Source organism: Fusarium keratoplasticum, chromosome 8 (assembly GCF_025433545.1).
Source record: "Fusarium keratoplasticum isolate Fu6.1 chromosome 8, whole genome shotgun sequence".
Taxonomy (NCBI): Eukaryota; Fungi; Ascomycota; class Sordariomycetes; order Hypocreales; family Nectriaceae; genus Fusarium; species Fusarium keratoplasticum.
The window spans coordinates 642,093-667,939 of NC_070536.1; the positions used below are offsets into that span (position 1 = coordinate 642,093).

General features: G+C 50.4%; 7 protein-coding genes across 7 annotated transcripts; 1 reads left to right on the forward strand and 6 right to left on the reverse strand.

Annotated features, from left to right (window-relative positions):
• Positions 1–778: 778 nt before the first annotated feature.
• Positions 779–1,519, reverse strand: NCS57_01002400 (uncharacterized protein; the record flags this gene model as incomplete). The annotated part of the gene is made up of 1 exon (XM_053059782.1): positions 779–1,519. The coding sequence occupies one exon, from the start codon at positions 1,517–1,519 to the stop codon at positions 779–781; it is 741 nt and encodes a 246-aa protein (XP_052910176.1).
• A 1,715-nt stretch (positions 1,520–3,234) lies between these two features.
• NCS57_01002500 (Zn(2)-C6 fungal-type domain-containing protein) lies at positions 3,235–4,992 on the reverse strand (the record flags this gene model as incomplete). The annotated part of the gene is made up of 2 exons (XM_053059783.1): positions 3,235–4,768; positions 4,829–4,992. The coding sequence occupies 2 exons, from the start codon at positions 4,990–4,992 to the stop codon at positions 3,235–3,237; spliced, it is 1,698 nt and encodes a 565-aa protein (XP_052910177.1).
• Positions 4,993–5,820: 828 nt separating this feature from the next.
• Positions 5,821–10,011, reverse strand: NCS57_01002600 (Amidase; the record flags this gene model as incomplete). The annotated part of the gene is made up of 8 exons (XM_053059784.1): positions 5,821–7,409; positions 8,111–8,206; positions 8,258–8,642; positions 8,690–8,839; positions 8,887–9,194; positions 9,243–9,513; positions 9,561–9,701; positions 9,754–10,011. The coding sequence occupies 8 exons, from the start codon at positions 10,009–10,011 to the stop codon at positions 5,821–5,823; spliced, it is 3,198 nt and encodes a 1,065-aa protein (XP_052910178.1).
• Positions 10,012–12,772: 2,761 nt separating this feature from the next.
• On the reverse strand, positions 12,773–15,946 carry NCS57_01002700 (AAA domain-containing protein; the record flags this gene model as incomplete). Its single annotated transcript, XM_053059785.1, has 7 exons — positions 12,773–12,852; positions 12,904–14,477; positions 14,532–14,831; positions 14,917–15,053; positions 15,122–15,269; positions 15,352–15,480; positions 15,537–15,946. 7 exons carry the CDS (start codon positions 15,944–15,946, stop codon positions 12,773–12,775), a joined length of 2,778 nt encoding a protein of 925 aa, XP_052910179.1.
• A 2,829-nt stretch (positions 15,947–18,775) lies between these two features.
• On the reverse strand, positions 18,776–20,371 carry NCS57_01002800 (Peptide hydrolase; the record flags this gene model as incomplete). Its single annotated transcript, XM_053059786.1, has 3 exons — positions 18,776–19,285; positions 19,335–19,530; positions 19,581–20,371. 3 exons carry the CDS (start codon positions 20,369–20,371, stop codon positions 18,776–18,778), a joined length of 1,497 nt encoding a protein of 498 aa, XP_052910180.1.
• Positions 20,372–22,677: 2,306 nt separating this feature from the next.
• On the forward strand, positions 22,678–24,706 carry NCS57_01002900 (uncharacterized protein; the record flags this gene model as incomplete). The annotated part of the gene is made up of 3 exons (XM_053059787.1): positions 22,678–22,829; positions 22,896–22,924; positions 22,977–24,706. 3 exons carry the CDS (start codon positions 22,678–22,680, stop codon positions 24,704–24,706), a joined length of 1,911 nt encoding a protein of 636 aa, XP_052910181.1.
• A 374-nt stretch (positions 24,707–25,080) lies between these two features.
• On the reverse strand, positions 25,081–25,512 carry NCS57_01003000 (uncharacterized protein; the record flags this gene model as incomplete). The annotated part of the gene is made up of 1 exon (XM_053059788.1): positions 25,081–25,512. The coding sequence occupies one exon, from the start codon at positions 25,510–25,512 to the stop codon at positions 25,081–25,083; it is 432 nt and encodes a 143-aa protein (XP_052910182.1).
• Positions 25,513–25,847: the final 335 nt, after the last annotated feature.

Below are 25,847 nucleotides of genomic sequence, written 5' to 3' on the forward strand. Positions count from 1 at the left end.
AAAGGGATGGAACTCAGGTCAAGGACTATGCAGAAAAATACGGGGTTTGAGCAGGTTATTTATAATATGCTCACTTTTCGTATACATCCTGATATGGATCGTCCCCTGGACAATATCATGCCGGCGCATGGGTTAGCTCCACTGGGGTGCAGACAGTTACCGCCTAGCACTATACATGCGACCTTGGAGTGCAAACACGACACTGGATTGGCATCCATCCCGGTGTAGGGGGAATACCTCGGGGCGGGTTGTCTGGTCGAGTCCGTGGGCCTACAGCCCCGGTTAGGGGTTAGATTCCATACGGTATGATATTACGACCTGAGTCGGCCCTACGTAGGTAATAGCTCCGGGCAGACCGGGACTTATCTGTTTTTGACCTGGCGAGCATGATATTGCTGTGACAACTGCTTGAGCTGATGGAGATGGTAGTCCCCACGTGCCTTTAGCTAGTCCGCGCAGACCGCGGAGCCCGCGCTCAGGATTGTTTTTACCCCTTAGCTCCTTGTAGAAACTATTTAGCCTTCTAAAACTCCTTTCACATTGAACATAGACCTCGAAAGTCCCAAGAATCGAAGTTTTTAGCCAGAAACTCTCTTTATTCAAGCCTGGTCTAAAGACAAGTTGACTGACTTGAGCTCGGAAATGGGGAACGTAATTCCATACTGGGTTTACTAGGAAATCAAATCCAGATTAACTATAAAAGGGGGCATATACCAACTAGGAAGTAATTCCATACTCGTTGGGGAAATCATTCCATACTAGCTTTGACTCTGACACCTTATTCTAGCCGGACCTTGGAGCTCTCCGCCACTTTTATGATCTCTTGCATGTCCCTGACCTTGGCCCGTATCAGACTATCCTCCTCATCGTGCTGACAGGCTAGGAGTGCAAGCGCTGATGACTTCCATAACGGGACGTTGCGCCTATTGCCGACAATGGTCAAGACAGTCAGGATCAGACCAGCGAGCTCTATAGCGACCGGCCCAGCCAGCCAATGCCATCGAATCGAGACAAAGATCCTGCTCTCTATCCTGTCTCCTATGGCTGGAATCCCGTTGGGTCCGTTGCGTATGTAATCAGTCATGCTCATGGCCATCTCTTGAAAGGCCTGAGAAAGGTCCACGTCTCCTCCAAGTACAGTACTTAAACCAGGGTTTGGATTATCGCCATATCCCTCAATCCACTGTGATTTGAACGTCGCTGAGAGGAAGAATAGGCCCAACGCCTTCATATCAAGCACTGAGAAGCTCAGTGTTGGCGAGTTCTCCATCTTTGATCCCTTGGACATCACCTGCCATGTCCAACAACCAAAAAGGTCCCCACCACCCCCTGCACATTCACCATGGTCCCCGTCAATAAGATCGACTTGACGGATGCTCTCGAATGAGAAGCTGCTTCCATTTGCCTGAGCATTTGAGTACTCGTATGCGGCGGGCCGGAGAGTGCAGTCGGTTATGTTCACGTCGAAGCTGTTGAACGAGTGTTGGGGCACTTCTGCGGTTGCTCGATAGACGGCCATCTTGGCAACCTCCATGTCACTGTAGCCGAGATTGGCCTCATCACCGTAATTTCAGTCGTGGTGTTGATCTGAAACGTAGTGTGCCCTTCTGTCGGTACGAACCATGTTGAAAGGCCTATGCCTGCTGGAGTTGTCAAGTTGCATGATCGAGGTCCGAATACAGGGGGTCCTTCGCAGCGTTGTTGTTTCAATGTCCAAGCCGTAACATTTGTGCATGCGCTCTTGAAGCCAAGTGAGATGTAGGATCCATTCCAGCGGCAAGACCCGCCACAAGTAAACTTGGGCTGACTGTTGAAGTTGTAGAGGCCCCTAAGAATGGCGGATTGCATCAAAGGGTCCGGCGGCAGAGCTTGAACATGTTAGCAACGTTCGTCTACTATAAAGGGACTGCGGTAACTTGCCAGCGTTGACGTAACTCTCGTTCCGATCATATGCATGCGCGTATCCAAAAGTTGCACCGCCGTCCGGTGTGACAACGTCGCGTGGTTCAAGGCTAACGACTTGTTGAGCGAGAGGTGCGAGCCCAAGCCGAAAGATGGTGACCAAGGCGCCAATAGTGGCGAGATTCCATCGAATGGTGAAAAGGAATTTGATTGAACCATAGGGCCCTCGGCTGGCCTCGTCAAAGGATTCGAGGCTAAATAGCTTCCGATGGCCGCTTGCAAAGTGTAGCCATTTGAGCTGGCTAATAGAGGTACTGACACCATGCATTATCGCCGCGCCGCAAGCAGTCGTGAGGATGGAGATTGTCGCGTTGAGTGAGATTGGAAACCGCCAATCGGAGAGTGGTTTATCTTTCATATAGCAGAAGATGGAAATGATGCCTCCTAGCAGGATTAGACTGGCGAAGCTGGAGAGAATCTCCAAGGCCCAGCCTTCTTCTGACAATGTCTTGCATCGTCGGTCTTCAACGTGACCGGGGTTCTCCCTCTGGACATTGGAGTCCGACGATTCGTACCCTGCATCATCGAGCTGTGGTGTTGGATGATATGCCGGTGGTTTGAGACTTCCGTGATCCCTGGTCATTTCACTTTCCTGGGTTGCTTGAAATGGTCGACGATGGAGGGCCTTTGAAACCTGGAGGATAAGAACTAAGAAATGTGTTGGTCAACTTTCAAAGGTGAAATTAGTCCCTCAAAACAGGACATTTTGTAATAGCAGCTGGTCGTACGAGGTCACGAGGGGCTGGATCTGATTCGTTGCACAGCAGAGCCTCATATCGTAGCTGAGTGGATGCAAGAAAAAGATGAGAATAGGATCGTGGAATTCTGTATCACTTGGTGATAGAATGAGCCACAGTAAAAGCCGAGAAAAAGCTTAGTCCAGTGACACAACCGTCGTTTCAACCAGGCTCATCTTGTCCTACATTACATCATATCACGGCTTTGCCTCGCCTTAGGTTACACAGTTGGGAGGACAGTTGGCTTTGCAGGCGAAATCCGAGCCAATACCTTGACTGATGACTCGCAGCATGTACCATCAAACTCGGAGACGAAACTCAAGCACAATGTGTTCTTTATTATAGTTGAAGCCCGGCCCTCGATGGGTTAACTGAGCCAGAAAATCGAAGCTCATGCACGCTAAAATCTATTTCCCTTTCTAGGACTGGACACATGGGGAGCAAAAGTGCTTCTAAAGATCAAGACTACCGGGATGGAATTGGTCCGAGGTTCTGAAAATAGCTTGAGGTTCCCAAGTGACGTGTTGTCTCGGGCTCAGGATTCAGGGCTCTTTGAGCTAGCGGCTCTATAAGATGCGGGTGCTTCATCCGTTGCAAGCAGCTCCGAATGGTGAAAGACCTTGCCTTCAAGCGTCCGCATAAAGAACTTGACCCTCGTCCCTCGTATCTTTCCCCCGTATACCCCAGCTTGAGCACTTTCTGAAGGCTCCGATATGAGCCGATGTATCCTTCGTTCTTCTGGTGGCAGGCCAGGACATGCGACCGGCATTGGTGATAGTTGTCCCTGGTCATCCAATATCGCACCATGCTCGATTTCGATTAGCCGTCGTCCAATGGCATGCATTATCTGGCTCTCCCAAAGGCTCTCCTTTGGCACTCCATGAACCTTGATCAACCGTAAGGCTTCTAAACGTGTGGTCAAATCCCGACACTTCATAACAATGGAGAAGAGCATCGGTGTGAAGGCCATTTCGAAGCAAAATACCAGCGAGCGTTTGTGATTCGTTTCAATACGTGCAGACTCTTCAACTATACGTTTGAAGTTGTCCACGTGTTTGTCGTAGCCCGACTCCTCGGGACAAAAGGCCATTCGAGCCCAGATCTGACAAGTCTGGTGACGCATGACGAGGAAACTTCTCTGAATATCCGTCACGGCTGATGGCGTCACCTTGCGTTCCCACTTGTTGAACAGGGTCTGCCATTGAGCCAGAAGCGCCTCGGTTCTTTTTTGTTCTTCGAGGAGGCGAGGATTCACTTCCTTATGCCTCAAATCACCGACACAGTACTCCTCGCCCCATCGAACGAGCCGTACCGTACGGTTGAAAATATCGTCAATCATACCTTGAGCATCTGAAAAGCTCGAGAACTCTGCTTCTACCGGTATTGAATATTCCAGAACATTCAGGTCTGGGAAGTTGGCGAAATCCCCACCAAAGAACAGTGGGACTGCGCATAGTCGTCGAAACATGGGTGCCAGGTGTTCCGTCACCCAGGTTTCAGATATGCACTGCTTTAATATGGCAAGGCCGTGGTTGCAGTGCTGGACAGCCAATCCCTGGTTCGATTGGAGGAGTTCCATACAGACGAAAAGAAGACACACCAACAATACCAAGGGTTGGTTATCCATCTTCTTCAGCTCTTGTATTGCCGTGTTGTAGTGCTTTAGCGCGACGGTGTGTTGTGGTTTCTTCCCGGACTGGACCTCAGCTTCTACTTCTTCGTAAAAGGAGCTGATTGCAATAACGGAGTGTTTAACAGCCGGTTGAGAACAGCAGATCTGCATGACAACCTTAGTCCAAAATGAGGGCTCAATAGGCCCAGAAAGTGATGGCCCTGCGACTTCGCAGAAAAACTGCAGGGCTCTCACTTCGACCTCGGTTGCGCCGTATTGGTAAAGGGATCGAGAGTCGGCGGGATCAGGGGTCCACGGTAGTATGTACCTATCAGACTTCCGTCGAGAGTCGTCCAAATTAGGGGTCCATGGCTGCAAATACCCATCACACTTTCGACCAGTCTTTTCACACCGCTGACAAAATGGCTTGGCTTCGTCACACTTGACCTTGCGTATTCTAGAAACGATCGGTGGTTAGCGACCTCCTCCAGTCATGGAATGCACAGAGGTCACTTACTTGCAGGTCAAGCATCCAGTGCGGACCTTGCGGCTGCCTTTTCGCGCCATGGCGTTGAAGTGTCGGTTGAGTCCGAACGAACCTGTGAGACCCTGCCGAGACCCAGGGGTATATATGGGACGGAGACGGAGCTCGGGGTCCAGTTGAGCTGCCGAGCCAATCATGACGGCTAATTTTCCAGTTTAAAGTGCGAGGTCGAAAAGGATAATTAGAGTCCGAGGTGGCCAATGGGAAGTTAAGCACGCCTGCCAAGATGACTCCACAGTGAAGGATTCGGTGACATCGCATACGAGAAGGAACTTCGGTAACAGTCAAAGGATCTAAATCTTGTTTAGAGTATCACAATTGGAAATAAGCTCCAGCGGGAAGACGGTTTTTGTGGTTAGGCTGCCGACAAAGCCATCACAGCCCTATGAGAAGTGGCTCCTGTGAGACAGGGATAAAATCTAGGTTTATCCTCGTGCAGAAACCCCACCTGTCTTGACGTCTCGGAGTGTAAATAAGAACACGCCAGTCACTTTGCCGCAATAGTACACGACATATTGATCCGAGAGTCTGCAAGCCTCATTCAATCACTCCAGAATGCTTACCATCGAGGAAATGCATGCTCTTGGGAAGCCCCCTCCCGGGTTTGAACCAGTAGGTTCTTTAGCCACCAGGGGCTGTGCTGATGTTGAGCCGGGGCTCGGATACCCTAGAGCGTCCAGGGCGAAATGCTGCGCTCCGGTCACTTTACCTCGGTCTTTCTTGGCACCTTGCGACCTAAGCAAAAAACCTGAGTCTCTTTGTATGGTTTGGAAACATCATAATTCACCCTATCGGCGAGCGGCTTTGACAAGAGATGCAGGAGCCGACTGGAATTCCTCTCGGCCGAGTTCGCATTTTCTTGCCTAATCCGGTAAGTCCAGCGCCGGGAGTCGACCGGAAGAGCCACATCGAACAACGAGGTATGTACGTGTACTTGCAAAGAGAGATTGATTAAATGCCTGAATTTACGCCATCAGAGGACTGAGATTCTTCTGTGAAGCTACGTTCACCCAGTAGACATCCTCATCTCCGTTGTCGATGGCAGTCCAGATATCCTTGACAAGTTGGTAATGCTGCTGAACCTTGCGAAGAGGAAGGACGTGTGTGTAAGCTGCCAACCGCGATTTGACAAAATTTCGAGCGCGAGCTGTCTCTATCGACGCATCGAGTATCGGTCCGGAACCAGGGATTTGATCGTTGTACCGGAGTTCGCCTGACACTGCAATCATGACGAAGGGTTGGATGCATCTCGTAAGAGACTCGAAAGGAATCTCTTGCAGGATCTGGACGACGTGGGTGGCCAAAGAAGTCAACCACGCGCTTCTTTCGCGCCTGGTGGGGATTTTTGAAGCCTCTAGCGGTAGAAGGATCTCGTCTTTGTTCCAGGGCCTGTAACGCCGCGCAAGCAACTCCGGGAAGACGCGGTATAGTTGTAAAAGGCCCGTGTATCGAAAAGCTTCATCCATGTGCTGGAAATGCGTCGGTGGGGTGTTGGGGTCGCCAGGGTCCACAATGCGCGAAGCCTCTGCCGCAACAAAAGCGAGGAGTTGCTGCTCCAGGCGACCAGCCTTCTCCAAGGTGTCTCGAAAGAAGTCGATATGATGCTCACTAGTGAAGAGGACGTTTGGCAAGCTTGTCCGCACACTGAAAACCAAGCGCCCTACATCGGCCATCAGTTGGACTATCTCACGAGAGATTCCATTCCAAGCGTGGGGAAAAGTGCGGTCAGTCAGTCGAGAAGGACTGACGCATGTCTGCCGGCCTGAGTCTTTTCCATCGGCCGTCTTTGTGGTAAAGGCAAGAAGCATCTTCCAAAAATCCAATGCCTCCTCTAAGAATGACCAGCTGAACTCGCTATCCGGCAAGGACCACAATGAGATAATTGTTTCGGCCTCTTGGAGCTTGTCGGCTGCCAGGTCGTGCGGGTCAAACCAGCTCGAGCTGTGGCCGAATAAGAAGGTGGCCAGAGCGTGCTCCTCCTTGCATGAAGGGGATGTTGAGTTTTGTTGCAGGTATTCCAAAGCACAAGAGCGTTCTCCGGATGCTGTAGAGGCAAGATGAGGAAAGCTCTCTGATAGGCAGATGGCTGCCATGCTCTGCATTGTGTGATAAAGCGCCCCGGAAGATTGCCACATCCTTCCAATCATGATGCGTAGTGAGTTGAAGCTATTGTCCCAAGTACAGTACAGCTTGATTACTTCTTTAAAGAAGTAGTCTGTGAGTGCCGAAGGTAGATGTAACAACTCAGCCAGACGAGGTGGTGGGTGCTGACCAGAGGTATTGGCTGTGTTATCTGGCGCAGTTTGGGAACCCTGCACAGCAGAGCTGAGCGTTTGGTTGACCAAGTCTCCAATATCAAGGTCAAAGCATTGATCAAGGAGGTCTTGGTTGCCGATACGGGCGTCCTCTCGCAAGAGATCAAGCACCCCGTAATGGGTCTCAAATGGCAAGAGATCGCCCATGTAGGCGAGGTCGAGGCCGGAAGGGAAAAGGTCGGATGCACTACAGAGGTCAGGTGAAGGCGATGCGGGTTGTTGAAGAGAGGTGGTGTCTTCTGGCAGTGTCCATTGTGGGAGTGTTGGAAAGGGATTGCCAAGTTCGACATTTCCCACGGCCGAAGAATTCTGAGCCGGTACTTGAAGGATCTCGCTTGAAATAGTATGAGGAACACTAGTTCTAGTTTGACTAGATTCATCAAGTGCGGTACTGTTCAAAAGGGATGCTGGTGGAGCTTCTGGTCTCCGAGAGCGTGGTCGTGGTTGGCAGAGTTGGAATTGATGCTTCTGTGACCAACGAACGTTGAGCGAGTATCCGGGACATGGCAAGTCTTTTTCTTGGCAGCGTGAACAGCCTGGCTTCTTCTCGTCACACTTGATCTGGTAATAGATATCGAGTCAGATGGTGATCCCTGGCCGTTCTTGGGTCTCCATACCTTCTTGGCCTTGCACCGGAGACAACCATGCCTCGATTTGCGGGGAGGCGCGTGCATGGCAGTTGCGGATGCGATACACTATGTGTAAAGGAGTGGAGGCATATATTTGAGGACAATTGAATCCAAGTTTGGCTGATTGAATGGAGGATGTTGTTGCTAGAAATGAAGATGCCTCCGCTCGCCTCCATCGCCGAAACCACCGCTGCTAGCTTCCCTGTCACGTGTCCTCCCCGAGCTCGCTCCATCCAGCAGCCATCTAGCACATGATGGAAATCCCTTCATCTAAGGCCATTACTATGAGGTTTCATTCCCAAGCAATTTACCAATTTCCTCAGCTATCGCCATGATACGTTCCTCCGTCAGCCTTCGTCCAATAATTTGCACGCCAACAGGTGCGCCATGATAAGCCTCTGGATCGTCTGTTCAGATCAAGATTAGCAGAGCCCTCGACCTTTCAAAGGGAAACTCACACTCTGCCTGAACCGTGCTGTCAACATCCGTTAGGGGGCTGAAGGACTCATTCTTGACGTCGACGGCCTTATCGGCAAAAGTAACTGGCACAACAACACTCGTGAAGTCGAGGAGGTTAATCACACTCGCATACCCGTAGTACTTGAACTGGTTGTGCCGGATCGTTGCGGTGGGTGTGATGGGCGCTATGATTGCATCCAGCTGCTTGCCAAGCTTCTCTTCCAGGGCTCGAATGGCAGCTAAGTATTCGCGCTGGTAATCCCACTTCTTGAGGTTTGCGCTCCAGAGCTCGTTCATGTCCAGCTTGGGGAGAGACGGGTTTATCAAATCGGCAAAATTAGGGATGTCGGGTTCGCCAGAAGCCTTTAGCGTCTCGAACACGTCCTAAAGATCAAGTTAGACAAGTATCAGGGTCGATCGGGGGTTCCTACAGTTCCGCCATCTGAGGCGTAGATCTTGTTGACGAGATCGACAGCATACGCGTGCTTGTATGGTTCCCAGGGAACAACCGTGTGGCCCTCTTCCTTCAGTTTGTCGACAACTGTCTGCACACCGCGAAGGATGGGAGGGTGAGGGAGGACCTAATTCATTAGCTGAATGTGTCATCCGCCGAGACAAATGAACTCACCACTCCATCGCAGTTGTAGAAGCCCAAAGTCAAGCCCTTGGATGAAATCTTGGTCTTGATGGCATCTTCTTCGGCCTGCCGCCATGGCATCGGGATCACCTTGGAGTCAAACTCCCAGGGTTGTTCCGCTAGCACAGAAGTCACGAAGAGTCTCATGTCCTCCACCGAGTGCGTAAGGGGTCCGCAAACGGAATGAACGGTTTCCTGTCCTTCCATGCTGTTGGCCATCTTTGCGTAGGGCAGACGCCCGTGACTGGGTCTCAGGCCGTAGAGAAAGTTGAACGCAGATGGGACCCGAATGGAGCCACCTTGGACTATCAGCACATATACTGCAAGAGTGAAGAGGTGAAATATACCGATATCAGTGCCAACGCCGATGAGACTTCCACGGAACCCAACCAAAGCTCCCTCTCCTCCGGAGCTGCCTCCACAAGACCAGTTCTTGTTTCGGGGGTTCAAGGTTCGCCCGATGATATTGTTGATAGTCTCGCATACCATAAGACTCTGAGGGACACTGGTCTTGATGTAGAAGACGGCTCCAGCTTTGCGTAGAAGGCTAGTCAGAACCGAATCTTCCTCATCATACTTGCCCACCCAAGCTGTGTAGCCCATGGTGGTTTCAAGGCCCTGGCGTCATTAGAGACACGATCAAGAATATTCGAACTGAAAATTACCTTGATTCTGAGTTGATCCTTTAATGAGATGGGCAACCCGTGGAGAGGCCCCACGGTCTTCTTGTTCTTGGCAAAGTATTCATCCAGCTCACTGGCTCTCTTGAGGGCCATCTCCGGGAAGAACTCGTGCGCGCAGTTAACCTGATATGTATTCAGCACCGTGTTTCAATGCCCGACAGGCTCTCAGACCAACCAGTTGTTGAGCGAGTGCAGCTCTCTTGCAGAACGCAGTCGTGACGGCGACAGATGTCAGCTCTCCCGCTGCCATCTTGTTGACCAGTTCAGTTGCGGAAGATTCGGTAATGACGAGTTCTTCCAGGGTCATGATGCCGCTGTCTTTAGGGAAATTTAGCATCGAGCCATCGTACGCGGGTATCTTGATGCGCCATTCCGCCGGAATTGACTCATCAATACGGCGCTTCTTGTCCTTGGCTATCGTTTCCCAAGTCATTTTTTCTAGCGCGCAGAAGTAGTGTTCTGAGGCAAAAATGATAGTGTGTTCTTTGATCGTGTGTAAGATGGAGATGTAAATGAAAAAACAAGCAAAAGTGATACGGTCGATCCTTCAAAAAACAAGATTACAGGAGAAGGATTTAATCAAGCCCCTGTGGCCACAGAACTTGCTTTATACCTTGAGCGTTCTTGGCAGATCGTACATTGACTGATAAACACCCTGATAACCCCGCACTTGTTGTCATTGCCCATCACTCCTGATATCAGGACGGACCGGGCCGGCAGGGTGCAGCATTTCCCTGGAAGGGTGCTGTGTCACTGACTTCCGCCGCAAACCCCGCTCTTGGTGCGTCGCCCGCAAGAAACTGCCTAACAGAGACAAGATGCCCACGCCAGTATAGAAGCCGTGAAGCCGTGGAGCCGTAGCCGAACAATTGGAACTTTAATCGATGATGGATGTTTTACTAAGAATAACTGTAAGCACACAGTTGTATTCAAGGCACGAGCTAAGGTCCTCACCCTGTGGAAATATGAAGCGCCCATGCAAGACATTGATTCCATAACTACAAATTTACTCAAGTGATCCCTTATCTGAAGCCTTTCCAGCTTTGTTTAGATCCCAACGCACTACAATCCATTCTTTTGAACCCTCTTACCTTTCAAAACATGTTGGGCGGCCACTGGACACCTGAAGATCGTCAATGGAATCAGGCTGCACAAGTTGGCCTGAGAGGTGGGCGCATAACCAACGAATAAGAGGACGGCTTGGCTTTGTTTTCAGCTGAGAGCCTGATGGCATTTTTTCTTCTTTTTCTACTCCCGCAGCCTGGCTTGAGGCTTTTTTGACACTGGCAAGTAAGCTTCTTAACTGTGCATTCGTCCTCTTCCCCTCGAAGCTCTCCATGGATACAATATCTCTCTCGGAGTATGCCACCGAGATCGATGGTGAAACCATCACTGGTCTCGAACATCTCAGCCAGGCCACTGTGTTAGCATTGGGAAATGATGCTATGCTGTGTTAAAAATGTGTTCTTTGTTATAGTTGGAGCCCGGCCCTCGATGGGTTAACTGAGCCAGAAGATCGAACATCTCAGCCTCGAGGAACCCCGCCCGACTGACCGACTCAGTGGTGAGCGTCCGAGATGTGTAGATTGCAACAAGAGGCACATTCCGCGCCGATTTGTTTATTGCGTTGACGGAACCTGGATGGTCGAGGATGGCCCAGAAGGTAGCATTCCGCCATCTCTGTGCCCTTTGGTCTAGTCCGCACTAATATGGCAGTAGGCTGCTTTGAGAAGAACCCCTCAAACATCTTTCGCGTGTACCTAGCAGTCAAGGAAGGCCGGGCCACAGGCAAAGATGGGCAGGAGTGGGAACAGGTATTTCAAAGTCAGGGCGGCTTCTTTCATCTCTAACGCTCAAGTGAATTATAGAAAAAGGGATACTACAAGGGCCTAGGTGCAAGACAGCCCAAGTGGAAAAGATACTGGCAGGGAAGGTCAGGCGATGGGTATGAGGAATTGATCGCGGAAGTCTACGAGGTAGGATATCCCAGTCCCCAACTTAGCAGTTCAGGAATTACCTGTTTCTTGTCTAGCATTGTGCCAAAGCATGCTGTCCCTCTCAGGATGAGCTGTTCCTTTTTGGATACAGTCGCGGCGCCTGTGAGTTCCTCCGCTCCCTTCTCCGTATGATAATTCCCTGACTGGTGCAAGTCGTGGTAAGAGTAATGGCCGGGCTTTTCAATGATTTGGGAACTCTCAACAGGGCGCTGAAGACTAGGATGGTAAGTTGGTCAAGGCGATTAACATATATAATGGGCGTAGAGATGAAGGGAACAATAGCTCCCAGTCACACTCCCTAAATTGACTGCTAAACTTTAAGAGACCTAGGAATCTAATGGCTTTGAACAGGAGTATCATTTCCTGTAAGAAATACGGATAAAGCCTACCTAGGTACCCGATGCTGAGATACAACTAACAGCTTGAGACATACCATAGATTCTCCCCGAATATAAATTATGCTTAATTAAATAATTATATTAAATATAGTAATATACTAAGAAGTCATAAAATTTCAATAGCTAATAATAGTAGAATAATAACAATAACTCTTAAAACGCAATATGTTTTATAGAAAAACCTCCTAGCCTCGTTCTAATGCTGCTATTTTGCAGTCTACTTTTTACATAGATGATGCTTTCTCTTCTATCCTCTTCTTCTACTTCTTCTCCTGTTCTTGTTCAACCAGTACTGATCCACAGCATCCCTCACGATAGCCACGTCTTCCGGTATAACGCGCCCCATAAACAAAGCTTTGACGTCGTGTTCAACCACGGTCGGTTTTGAGTAATTCACCCGGCTTCCCCTCACAATCCTCTCCCCAGTTTCATGAATCTGCACCTGGACAGGCGCAAAGCCAAGTTCCGGTTCATTTGATAACAGGGTAGGTCTGTGTCCAATCTCACACACAATCCCATGGTTGTTTGGCTTGACTCCCTGCTTGGTGCATGCCTTTCTGCCATAGGTACTTATTGGACTGCTGAGGTCAGCAAAATACCAAGACGCTTGCTATTCAGATTGAGATAACATACATGCAGATAGATTGGCCTAACACGGTCTCAATGACTATGAGTCGTCGAATATGAATCCAAATCTGTCCATGCTCATTGTGAAAACTTCTTCCGTCTGTGATAGTAGATGTACCCGTGGCTGTTACTGCCGGCTCAGGACACAATATTTTAAACACCTGCAGTCTGATTAGAAAATGACGTCGTCACTTTCAGGTCCACTACCTACTTCGCCGGGTTGAAAGTAGTTCTCGGGTACAACTCGATATCCTTTAACCGTCAGTGTATCCAAATCCTCTAAAAGGGTCGATTTCCACTTACGGGGGTCCAAAATCTCGTGTTTGCCATTTGTTCCCACAATATGTTCTGGAGTGGTGGCGAGTCCCTGATTCTCGACCATGTACGTCCGACATCCATGTTGAAGGAGCAAGCTGACAATCCCCTCATTCCCCTTTGTCCTGGCCCAAAGTAGAGGCGTCTTACCCTCGGTGTCGGTCGTGTTGGCATTGGCTCCACGTTCGAGGAGCAAGCTGACCGTCATCTCATATGCCCTAGCGGCTGCGTACGACAGGGGAGAGCGGTGATGTATATCAACAGCATCCATGTCGGCCTTTGCCTGGGGCAAAATTTCCACCACTTGGGGGTATCTTACTGCCCATGATAGCGGTGTTCGACCAAAGTTATCCATCTTGTCAGTTGCGGCTCCCGCCTCTAGCAGGAGCAAGACGACGGTATGGTAACCTCTTTGGGCTCCTAACAATAGTGGTGATCGGCCCTTCTCATCAACCATATCGACATCCCCGTGCAAATCCTGCGCCAAAAGAGCACTCACAACCCCGGGATGGCCCTCCCCAGCGGCCCAGGACAGTGGCGTTCGACCATGGCGATCCGCTGCCTGGGGGTTTGCCCCTTTCTCAAGGAGGAATTCGACAGTTGTCGTATGCCCGTTGCGTGCGGCTACATGAAGAGGTGTATAGCCGTATTCGTCAGCCTTGTCAATTGCGGCTTCGACCGTGTTGTGTTCCAGCAGAATTCGGATAACGCCTATATGGCCATTCGCGGCCGCCCACGATAGGACTCTCATACCAGTGCCCTCACAAAGATCTGAATCTTGAGAAACGAGTGAATGCCTGACTGCCTCCTCAAGACCGAAGTAGGCAGCCAAGTGTAGACCACACACCTGTCGTGGGAAAAGCTGGCTGTACCCTGGGTAAGGTGTCTCGAAGACTGGTCCTGGACTTCCAGAGAATCGCGCCTGGATCATGGCATCGACTCGGGTCGGCTCTCTAAGAAGATGGGTGATACTATCAAGGACTTTTGACATGTCAGCACGGCGAGCATGTTGTCCCCAATGCCGCGCTGCGTAGCTGTAGAAAGGGTTTCCCGTCAAGCGGCTCTCGTATTCTTCATCTGAGATACAAGACCCCCTCAGCCCATCAAAAGAGAGGTACTTGAGGCATATACTTGTGATTCCCCCTTCATCCCCTGGGAAAAATTGCTCTTGAGTCTTCTCGAAGAAATCCTGGGCAGTGTAGTGGACAAGCCGTATGATGCCGCTCGCTTTGTCCACGATGACCAACCCTGCGCAAGCAGAGACAAGTTCATCTTCTTCTGGGAGGTTGTCTTGGTCGAGATGGCCCTCCTCGCTGTCCAGCTCCACTGCAAGCGCGTGCCGCAACTCCCAAGATGTAAGGGCACGCTTGGCACGCGTCAGCCATTCCAGGACCTGATACGCCAAATCCCGCTGGGATTCTGTTTTTTTGTGGTCTATCCGCCACATGACGTCTTTATATGCCTGATCATAGCCGTTTGGTAGTCGTTTCAGGGCTGCACGAAGGGCTTTTGGGGAGACGCTTCCCACAAGGGACGCAACGTGCAACTCGGCAAGAAGAAACCTTTTCAGCGTTAGATAGACAGCATGGAGGAGACGGAAGAAATTATCGACCTACATTCCTTGTGAAGCTCTTCTAATAGTCTCTGAGATTTCACTTTGAAGGTCAGGTCTCCGTCGAACAAAGGCTGGTAGCCGAGACATCTGCCCCTGCGTGAAGGTGCTGATGTCCACCTCGGATGCCTGTATCTCCAGCTGGACACTGCCTTGGAGGCATTCAGCAATCTTCGAAATTATTCGAGAGGTTATGAAAAGACTCATCTTCCCCGCAAGCTTTGCTGAAAGGGCGGTCAGTGATGTGAGGAAGCCGTCTCGAGAAGTGTCGAGCTCATCAACTGCATCGACAACAATAAAGACTCTGGAATAAGATGAGATGCAACTCTAGTTCCTGAGTTATTGTTTCACGGGAGAGTGGCGATTCTCCGTAGTGCCGAAGTTCGTACAGGCTCTTGATGTGTCCATCGATCTGAGCTTTACCGTGAACCGTCTGTCTCAACAGTGCGGCGAGCAGGTTCTTTGGTGTCTGCTCCTCTCGGCGGCTAAAGTTGCAGAAAGCATAGAAGACTCCCACATCTTCAGACTAATACTAAATTTGAAGATGATCTATAACAAGCGACGCAAGTATCGTCTTTCCTGCTCCGGGAATACCGGGACAGTAGAGAGTCTGAAAGTCTCCGCGTGTCCAAGCTTGGAACTGGGAGGAGACCAAGACCCACTGGCCTGTGCCAGGCTGAAGTCGGTCAAGATGATGTTGTTGATCAGATATGAAGCGCATGGGTGTGATCCAATCGAGAATCTTGAGTCGTTAATCTGCCGCCTGAGCCTCGCCGAGCTTGTCCACGCTATGTGAGACACTTTGTTGACTGGTATGAAGCGACTCAAGTGCCGTGCTGAGCTCCTCGAGCTGATCATTTTGCTTATCTGATTCATCTTTGAGACTTTGCATGAGCTCAGTCAAGCGATTGTGGTTGTCCTGGGCTGTTTGTATGAAACCCTTCAGCAGATCTCTTGACCCAGAGTTAGCTCATTTTTATCCCCCAAAACGAATTCTCAAGAAGCATACCGACTATCATTATCCAGCATCAGATGTAAGAGCGATTCCTCGCGTTGTATCGCGGAAATCAAGTCGCTGATGTCCTTCTCGTTGAAGGGCCAGGCCAAGGACGATGTCACTCTAGCCAGGCCCTGTTTCGGGGCCAGCTTTACCCTGATTGATCCAAATAGCGTCTCCAGCCTCTTGAAAGGACTATGCGGTCCCTCGAGAAGCGAGATAGTTGATGTCCGCGCTGGGTCCAATCGCTCGTGCTCCAGGATGTCCAATAGACGAAGGAGCATGCCCTCACAGCCTCGGATTTCTTCGTGAAGCCTCCTTTGGTGTTTCGTGGCTCCTTTAGCACTAAATAAATCGTGTGTTGCCTTGTTTGACAGTTGTAGGACAGCGACGATGGACGCGGTCAAGCTCAGAGGGTCCATTGCGTAGCGTCGGTAGGTGGATGTTTTGGGAGAAAAGCCTCGAGTTTTCTGGGAGTCTGATTGACCTGGGCTTTTTAAGGCTGAGTAGGCTTGAAAAGGTATCAGGCTGCGTACTAGCTGCCCGCAAGGCATACTGCATGAGAGCGCCTGGGCATGTGGAGGCGCAGTGAACGAGTACCTGCGGGCTGACCGTGGGCGAACAAGAAGGTCGCCTTACGGAACGAACAGTTTTTCTCCTCTACAATCTATGGTTCCGAATGACATTGCGATATAAGCCAGAGTCGATGGCAAACGTAAGCTAACGACTATTCTTGTCTGGTTCGCTATCAATCCGAGTCAGGAGGCGACTTGGGCCACGTTTCCCAATCCACCACGTCCTCCCAACGTAGACACTCTTCGCCATCATGGCTCTCTGCCCTGCGAGGTGGTCTAGATTTCCGTTTCTTTCTATTTCTCCCACTTTCAGAAGACAACTTCTTCTGCGCCCCTTTACCCCACTGGACTAACTCATCTGGATGGCAGAGACACCACAGAGCCAGCTCTCGTGTAGCCATGGCATCTTCCATTGAACGATAAGTCCCATGCCCTTGGCGAATCTGCAATTGCAGCAATTCCTTGCAAAGCACTCGAAGTCCCCATCTGCGGCGTGCATGCTTTCCCACCAAGGTAGCCTCGGCAGACGCGATGGAGGTGTCAAAAATCCTGTCGTGCATAATTCTCAGAGCCTTGAGATCATTTTGAAGGCAGTGTCCGACGAGCACAGTGTCCGCGTTTATATGCTTCCAGAGCTCTGCTCGGGCAGCTTGCCAGCCGTCGAGAGCCAGCCTACTAGCGACAGCAATAGCCATGACCGGAGGAGTCACGCCGTGGAATTGACTGCGCCAGTCTCGTATAGGCTCCCGTGGCTTGACGGTTGAATTCACCAATACTTGGCCGGTGAAGAGATCGACGGCACAGATTGTGACGATCTCACTTCTTCCGCCTTCCACGCCAGCCATCCCACAATCGAGAACAACGGCCTTCCGGCCCGAAACGAAGGGCTGGCGGGGAGGGGTGGGAAGGCATTTATCCAAGACACTGACTTGTATATCTTGGCCGCGACCACCCTTGTTGAGGCTATCCGGTAGAATATACCCTTCTCTTCTGAGGCGCTCTTGTGAGTGACTAGCCTGGAGGAGTGACTCGTAGATGGCATTCATATCGGGTGGCTGTAACCGTTTGTACCCTCTGTCTTTGAAGGTGTACGTCCCGAGATCAGGGAAAGGGCTCGCGTATACAGACACGGGCTGTAGGCTTTGAGATGGGTGTTGTTTAGCTGCCCGGTGCTGCGCCAGAGACTCGTTACTGCCAAACCACCTGATGCATTCTCGGCAACATTGATCTGCTTGGTGCCCGGTTTCCAAGCAGTGTTTGGCAAGATCAGTAGAGTCTTTAACGACAGTGGGACACAGTCGGCACTTCTGATTCTTGGGTAATGGTTTCTTGGCCATATTCCTAGGTTTTTCGTGGCGTATAATATGGAAGAGATGGATGATGAGGGGAAACGACCGTGGAAAATCACGCAACTATTATGAAACATGAAGTTGTCAGGCCTCAATCAGGCTCCCGGTTATCAGCCACAAGGAATAGTTAGTAGGGTAATGATTGGATGGTTAGGTTACACACGCTTGGCAGCATATGCTTGGAGGAATCGCAGTAGGTGCATATACGGGCCACGGCAAGACATATGCTGCAATGCAACTACTGCAGCTCGGATATGATGATCGAGACTCCTTGCTTATGACTGACTGCCACCTAGACGCCCCCTTGTCATCAGTCATCAGTGGCGCTTTCAAAATAGGCCATCGGCCATAGTAACGAAAAACACATTGAAAAATCCTGGCACCAAAACCCGATGTTGGAAACCACCATAGCCTATATCATCTACATGCGAAAAGCCCATTTATAAACCCATGACAACCAAGAGCCGCTTCCATTCCTCCTGCTCATTAGATCCCCCAGTATTTCAATCTGGGCCTCCAGAAAATTGAATTTGTCGATAACCTCGACCACACCAACTTTAGTGTTCTTATCCACTTCGACAGTGCAAGTCATATCTGCTCCATTCTCGATCATGAGCTCCAATGCCCTCGCAATGTCATCAGCGGTATTCTCCGATACAGAACCACGACTGGCGTATGCATCACATGCAAGCAAGAATAGTTCCCAGGGTGTCTGTCCGTCGTACACATAGATCCTGTTGTTAGGGTTTGCTTTCAGTTTCAGAAGATGTTCCAGAATACCCAGCATTGAGCCTTCCTCAGAGTTGGATGATTGAACCGGACTAGGCATCGTTGGGCGAAGTGCATAGTCGAGGAGAGGGCGCCCGTACTTGCGCAGTTGAGACTTGTCTTGACCGAGGCGGTCTCTGACATACAACTCAAGCCCAGCTTGAATGGCGGCCACGAGGAAGGTTTTCTCTCCATTCTCGTGAAATGATCCCCTTGGAGGGGGTTTTCGGTTTGTCCAGTGAGTTTTGGGGTCCTTTTGTCTTTTCAAGATTGACCGGTCCAATTCATCCAAGATGACAAACACTTGAGCTTCCGGGTTAGCAACACGGAATTGGAAGCTAATTGGGCTTTACATCATTACCAAAGGCTATATTTCTACTATGCTCTCTTCTCGAATCAAGAAGCAGTTGAGACGAAAAGCCAAGTTATCATAACCGCATCATGCGTGAATTGATTCTCATGCTACTCTACATCATACTCATTGCTTATACAACCCCCCAAACTCCAAATCTTGTACACTTCTTCGTAGCCAAAACGGCTCTCATAACTTTTCCCAGCCTTACTGGCTGATACCACCGCAAGGACCACTGTGGGTGTGGGTGTGCTCGCTGGACCTCTTGAGCATCTGTGCCTTGTCGGCGTCCCATCTCCGGGAAGCCTTGTGGACCTTGGGCAGAGTCTTGAAGCTCTTGGCGTACTTTGCGACAGAGTTGGCGATGCTCTTGGTGTTGAGGAGATAGGCCTCCCTGTTGAGGTTGGCGATGTCATCGCCAGCCTGATGGTAGTTGACGTCGTAGGCGACACCGGCCTCGCCGCCAAAGAGCTTGGCCTCCTTCTCGGTCTTGAGCTGCTCGGCACCGGTGAAGAGACCACCAGAGGGAATACCGTTCTCAATGAAAGCGGCATAATCAGATCGGCCGCTGAACTCAGAGGGAACATACGGCTTGCGGTTGGTCTTGAAGAACTTCTCAAAGTCCTTCTCAAGGACGTCGGAGCCAGCAGGGCCAGTGAGGTTGAAGGCGTTGCCATCGCCGTCGTAGATACCATAGACGTAGTTGGGGCTGGCAATCTGGTACAAGTTAGTAGAGATTTAATCAAAAGGATGAGAGCCAACCTACCATATCAAAGTTGAGGTAAGCACGGATCTTGTTGATTTCAGTATCAGAGCCGTTGATAGACTTGATGTAGTGGTAGGATCCAAGAAGACCGAACTCCTCGGCGCTCCAGAAGCCAAAGCGAACAGCGTTCTTGACGCGGAACTTGGCGAGGGCCTCAGCAACCTTCAGCACACCAATAATACCAGAACCATCGTCGCTGGGATATGGTTAGTCAATGACACCATTGGATGCTTTCGTAACACTTACTTGATACCAGGGCCAGCAGCCACAGAGTCGGAGTGACCTCCCACAACGAGGACGTTGTTGTGGTCACCCTCCTTGGTCTCGGCAATGACATTGTAGCTGACACGGTTCTCAGTGATAGCATTAATGTCAAGATCAACGGTAACCTCGCCGGCCTTGAGCTTCTCGAGGATAGCCTGGCCCTCCTCCTGGCTGATGCCAACAATAGGCGCGTAATCGCCGAAAGCAGCGCCGAGCGTACCAGACAAACTGCCGGGGACATTGTTGTACACGATAACACCGGCGGCACCGGCCTGCTTGGCATTGGTTGACTTTTGGGCAAAGGGGCATGTGCCTCGTGACACAAGCACGACGTTGTCCTTGGTCTCGGCGGGGAAATCCTCGACTTCGCATCCGAGGTTGGAAGCAACGACCAGAGGTCCCTCGACGGCGCCGCCGGGAGTGTAGGTCATGATGGCGGCAGCGAAGTCCTCTCCGTTGACCTTGAGGGAAGCGGTACCCTGCGAGTAGAGCTCAGTGAAGGGCTGCTTGACCACATCATAAGTGCCGAGTTTCTTCAGGGTGTTGTAGATGTAGTCGACGGTGGCATTGTGACCACCGCTGCCAAAGGCACGGTTTCCTCCATTGGCATCAGCAAAGTCCTGAAGCTTCTGGGATCTGGCGAGGAGTCCGTCGATGTTGATGAGCTTCTGCAGCTTCAGCGAGTTGACCAGGGGCTTCTTGCTGCTGCCGGCGCTGACCAGTGAAGGCGCGGCCAAGGCGTAGAGGGAGAGCGAAAGAATAGAGGACTTCATGATGGGCTAGAGACAAGATTGAGCAGCTACCTTCAGAGACAGGAGAGGCAGTGATGAGCAAAAGGATTCACTCGAGCGTGAGAAAAAGGCCTTTTATAGGTGATATTCTGTGTTATGCAGATAGCTACAGCACTCTCATCTCAACTATCCTCGGTCCACGACCTTCTTCATGGCCTGCATGGCACTTCTGCATAGCACAATATATGATTACACCAATCACGTCAACGGCAGCGTCACGGCGACCATCCCAATGAGGCAGTTGTAGGGATGCGCGGGACGATCGTTTCTTGGCGAGCGAATCGATTCCCCGCCGCAACTGCCTCTTCCAGGAACTAGCGCCGGGCTCAGATCCCACGTCGCGTGGAACTTTTGGCGCATTCGCAAGTGTGACCTTGGTTGATAAGGGCAGGTCGCAAGGCCCTGGTGGCTAGGCGCCGAGAGATAGGCGTGCGGTGGCGGTGATGTGAGTGGCTCAATCTGTGGGCTGGTCGCTTTAAGCATCATTGTAGGGTTATCTGTTGTCACCGCAGGGGTCTTGTCGTCACCGCGGAATGGACTGATGTAGGACCGGGTGCTCCGAGCGGAATCTTGGGAACTCTTGCAAGCCCAGCCACAGCATGGTTCCTTTGTTTGCACTAGACCTTTCGTATCTCGAGGCCCTAGTCAGTTTAGATACGGTAAACTTTGTCTGAACACACCGACCTGCCTTGATTGTATGATGCTTTGAAAGCTGCTTTGTCTTGGCTCAAGCACAAACCCCGCCTACTCTGTTCTTCGAGACCTCCCAACTTGTGGCTGGGGAACAATGACACCCGAGGCCTTATGGGAGTCTGAACAACAAGTCATTGACATTTCGCCACCTTGGCATCTATGAGGCGAGTCCAGCCAGGATGTCGTGATAGTGCCTCGACAGACCTGTAACGGAATTTCCCCCACGACAGAGCGCTTCTGACACGCAAAGGCACAATGAAGAAAGAATACGCCAAGGGAATAAATCAGTGACCATAATTCTAGCTCGCGGCCGCGTATCAGCTGCTACACACGCCGCCCTCATTCAGATGCGCAATGACCAGTAATTTTCTTCACAACCAAAGAATAGTTCACAGATGTCCAGAATTCCAAATCAGTGTAGGTTAGCTCTAGTTTGACGACCCTTATTAACGCACTGGGCTGATTGGCGATGGCACATTCACCAACGACTCTAGGGTCGCGCGTCAAGTTAAGCTTAATTCAAGAGCTTAACTCAATTCTATATCTAGTCCCATGACCACCAGGACTAGCCAATAGCCACACGCACATCTTGGAAAACATCATCTCTACAGACTCGCGCCATTTATACATTCACGATGTGTTCTTCCGCTCACTCTAACAAGGCCACCTGCCTAACCAGAGCCATCGACGCCGCGGCGCCAGTTGACAAGGCTAATCCCATGTGCGCATGCCCTTGCGGCTGCGTCGTGGTCGTCAAACCTCCTCGAGGCACAGTTTGTGACTGGTGTCGCCATTACCACACTCAAGGATGAGGTTAAAGTTGAAAGATGCGGCTCACTGATTTTCTTAAATCAAGGGCCAGGCACATAACAGGGTGTATATGAGACAGACAAATCAAAGCTCTTGAACCTACTATTCAGCCTAGGTATTCCTAAGGATAGGCCAGGGAGTTTAATGTACGCAAGTTTATCCAGATGCAAGATTGGGTGTTCTATGAGTTCAAGAAAGTAAGCTTCTGGATATCTCCTAATCCATCAATAGAAAAGTCTGAATGTTCTTTGTTTCCCAGACATATCAAATGGTTCGGAGAAGAAAAAGCTGAGCATGGTTTTGTACATCTAATCACTTTTATTCAATGTATGATAAATGCTCCACAATGCATAAAATTGATCAGCGGCTGCCCCCAGCAGTCAAATCCCCTCACGTCAGCATAAGCAACGCCAGTTCTATCAGAATTGTTCCTTTTCAACCTCAAATTTTCAAAACATCGATGCCCGGTCACCTAAAAACACAAGCCAGTTTCCCTTCGAAATGAGCACACAAGAGGCCAACCCAACGGGCAGCGGCAGCTGCTCCACGAGACTTTGCGAGAGATGCCAGGGCGCTTGCTTTGATGACAGCCGCAACGGAGGCTCCATTGTCCATCTTATGAAGAAGGGGAGATGCTCGAGTTTCCCTCAAACGCTGACTCATACTACTCAGGGGATGGCGCAATGTTATGGTGTGATTTTGAACTCCGCGACTGGCTCCCTGCATTGCCTGCCTTATCCGCCTCGGCCGAATGCGACCTCTGTTGCTTCCTCAGGTCGGCCATCATGGACTCTGAAATGGGTCGCCAAGTTGAGGAACAGGAAATCTGCCTGAAGTTGTTCTATGCGTGGTGGCCTGAAAACTCGAACCTGGGGTTTGCTCTGTATGGCATGTGTCTTGAGATATACCGCCCTGGTGAGGAGGATGCCTTCCAAATGTCTGTTCTCCTACACCAATCACGGAAGGTCATGACCCTCAAAGGGTTGGCTAACAACTGACCCAGACTGCGGTTCACTATTGACTCAGAGGATGGTGAGATCCGCAAGTTATCAGTTTTCAGGTGACAGCCTGCTAATACCTCTAGAACAATGCCAAAGATGGCTACGAGTGCAACCGACACCATCGCTAGATTTTCTCAACCAGAAGAAAATCAGAGAGATGAGTGCTAAACTCGACAATTTTCCGCCGTCATACTCGGACTTTTTTCCAAACCGCGTCATTGACCTTGGCGCCGATCCAGAGGGAGAACAGCTCAAGCTTGTGACGAAACATGAGTGTCTTGACCAAAAGTACGCGGCTCTTAGCTATTGCTGGGGCACTCCCGAAGAGGCAGAAATGCAGTTCACGACCATGAGGTGCAATCTCCAGAATCGATACTCCGGCTTCCATCTCTCTGAGGTATCCCCGGTGATCAAAGATGCCGTGGTAGTATGCCGGGCCTTCGGTGTGAGATACCTCTGGGTCGATGCCGTTTGCATCATCCAGGACGATGATTACGATTGGGAACAAGAGTCTGCTCTCCTGGCCATGATCTTCAGGGATGCTTACTTTGTCATCGCCACACCCGCATCCGACTCGTGCAATGAGGGCTTCCTCTCCTTGACCAAGCCTTTCATCCACCTACCATTCCAGTCAAAGCTCAAGCCAGGCATTCAAGGAACATACCGCCTCGTACCGATACCAAATCATGAAAGGTCTACTGATCAGGCCACTTTCGCGAGACTTGCGGTGGAAGATTACTACGCATCGAGGTGGCGCACCAGAGGCTGGATCTACCAAGAACAGGTGATAGCGCAAAGAATTCTTCTCTTTGGACGCATGGGTCTTTCGGCCCACTTCCAGCAAGACTATAGCACCCCCCACTTCTTTGCATATTGTGCAGAAAGACACCTAAACTACCGCGGATGGTTTCGAATAGCGACAGCCTTTTCAGACACTAATTTCACACGTCCAACGGACCGGCTCCCGGCTATTTCTGGCTTGGCCAAGCTATACCAGGATGTCCTTCAGGATGAATACCTGGCGGGGTTATGGAGAAATGATCTTTACAAAGGTCTTTTCTGGCAGTCCGAATTCTCAAATCGCCCCCGTCAGGAGCTCACCGCTTTCTTGGAGTCGCCAGATCCATACATTGCGCCTTCATGGAGCTGGGCCAGGAAAGATCATGCTGCATCTGGTGGTGTGGGGCAACTTCTTGATCTTCGGCAAGAATTTGAAGTGTTACAACAAGAATTCGCACTCCTTGATGTCGAGATGGATCTAGTTGGATCCAATCCGTATGGTCAGCTAAGAAGCGGCAAGCTCACTTTGCGATCAAGAGCTGCAGAGATTCCATCTAGTTGGGACTTTGTAGATGATGAAATTGGCTTCCTTGATGACAAGGAGAGAATTCAGTTGCAGCCTGACTGGAATTGGTATATCGAGGGAAAGGGGAATACGGAACGGGTCACCTTGTTTCTTCTCGGATCTTGCATCATAAAAAGACAACAGCCTTGCTATTGCCACGAGCTCGGCGTCAATGAGGGTAATTTGAGCGACGAAATACTTGACAATGCAAACGCCAAGGAAGAGCAGGCCTTGGCAGGCCTTGGAGCGTTGGACCTAGGAGATTCGGATCACGTTGGGGAACACGATCAGCAACTGTGTTTGCATTGCAAGAAGCAACTCATCATTTACGGGCTCTTACTACAGCCCACCAAAGAACCGGGCAAGTTCTTTCGGGTTGGCATCTTTGTTTCAGATCCCAACACTCATGTTCTCGGGGGCATGAGCCTTTGTCAGGACTGGGAGACCAGAACAGTTGAGCTTATCTGATTAGGCGGTGCCTCTCAGACGCTTTACAAAGTTCAACACTTCACAACTCGGTATTTCAATGATGGATTTGCGAGGAGAGTAATTCTTGTTTCTATTTTTTGGAAAAATAAGGCATTCCAAGGCATTCCGTTTGCCTGGCGACGGGGCTTGATCTTGGCGTATTCTGTCTCTTTTGGGCAGTTATCCCATCAAGGGCACAATATCAATACTTCATAGCGTTATATCCCAATGCTAACACAATGGCCTTTTCCTTAACCTTCTTACTGCCTGCAGTAGAAGACTCGTACCCAGCTGGCGTATTCTGTTCAATCTGTAGCACGCCTAGGGATGTTGGTATCAACTTCGTAAGCAATCACATCTCGGGAATTGAAAACTCACATCTTCCAAGCCCTATCCTCCAAGCCATCTGGTTGTCCCATGTGCTCAAGCGACTGCATAAAGTTGGTCAAGTCCTGGTGCAGCCTCATTGCCGCCGCGTTCAAGGCTTGCTGGTGCATGACCAAACGATCCACGAGCCTCGTCTGGCCTGTTCCTTGAAGGGGTAGAAGGAAGCAGTCAATAGCTTCGGCAGATCTCAAAATGTCGTAGATCTGCTGCTGGCCGTCGAGGCAGACATCCATGTATGAGATATATTCGCTCATGGTAAGGAGGGTGCCTTGCATTTCGACTGGGAAGAGAATTTCGATCTGCCTTGTCATCAGTTCGAGCTCACTTACTTCCGGAGCAGGGTCTTCAGTGAGTGGTAGAGGGTTAATCAGCAAGTTACGCTGACGATCGACAAGATCGACTTGGTGGTTAAAAGCCATTGTCAGTAGTTGTGCGCTGGTGGAGTTGGGTGGATTAGTTGAGAATTTGTCCCGATTTGTGAGATGGTTTCAAGTTTGCCTCGACACCTGCGCAAGGTGGGATGCTCTTTATAGACCCTTAGAAAGAATGTCATTGACTCAATGAATGTGAACAAAGGAGCTGGACAAATGGAAATCTGCTGGACCGTGACACTGGTCTGGGCGTGAACTGTTGAACAGAGCCTGTATTAAGGGATGTTGTGCTGAGTAGATAAGAACAAAGGCTTTCTAGTCCAGCCTCAGATACAACCGCTACAGCAGTTCAATATGGAGCGCATGTTCGACCCGAGAACAGA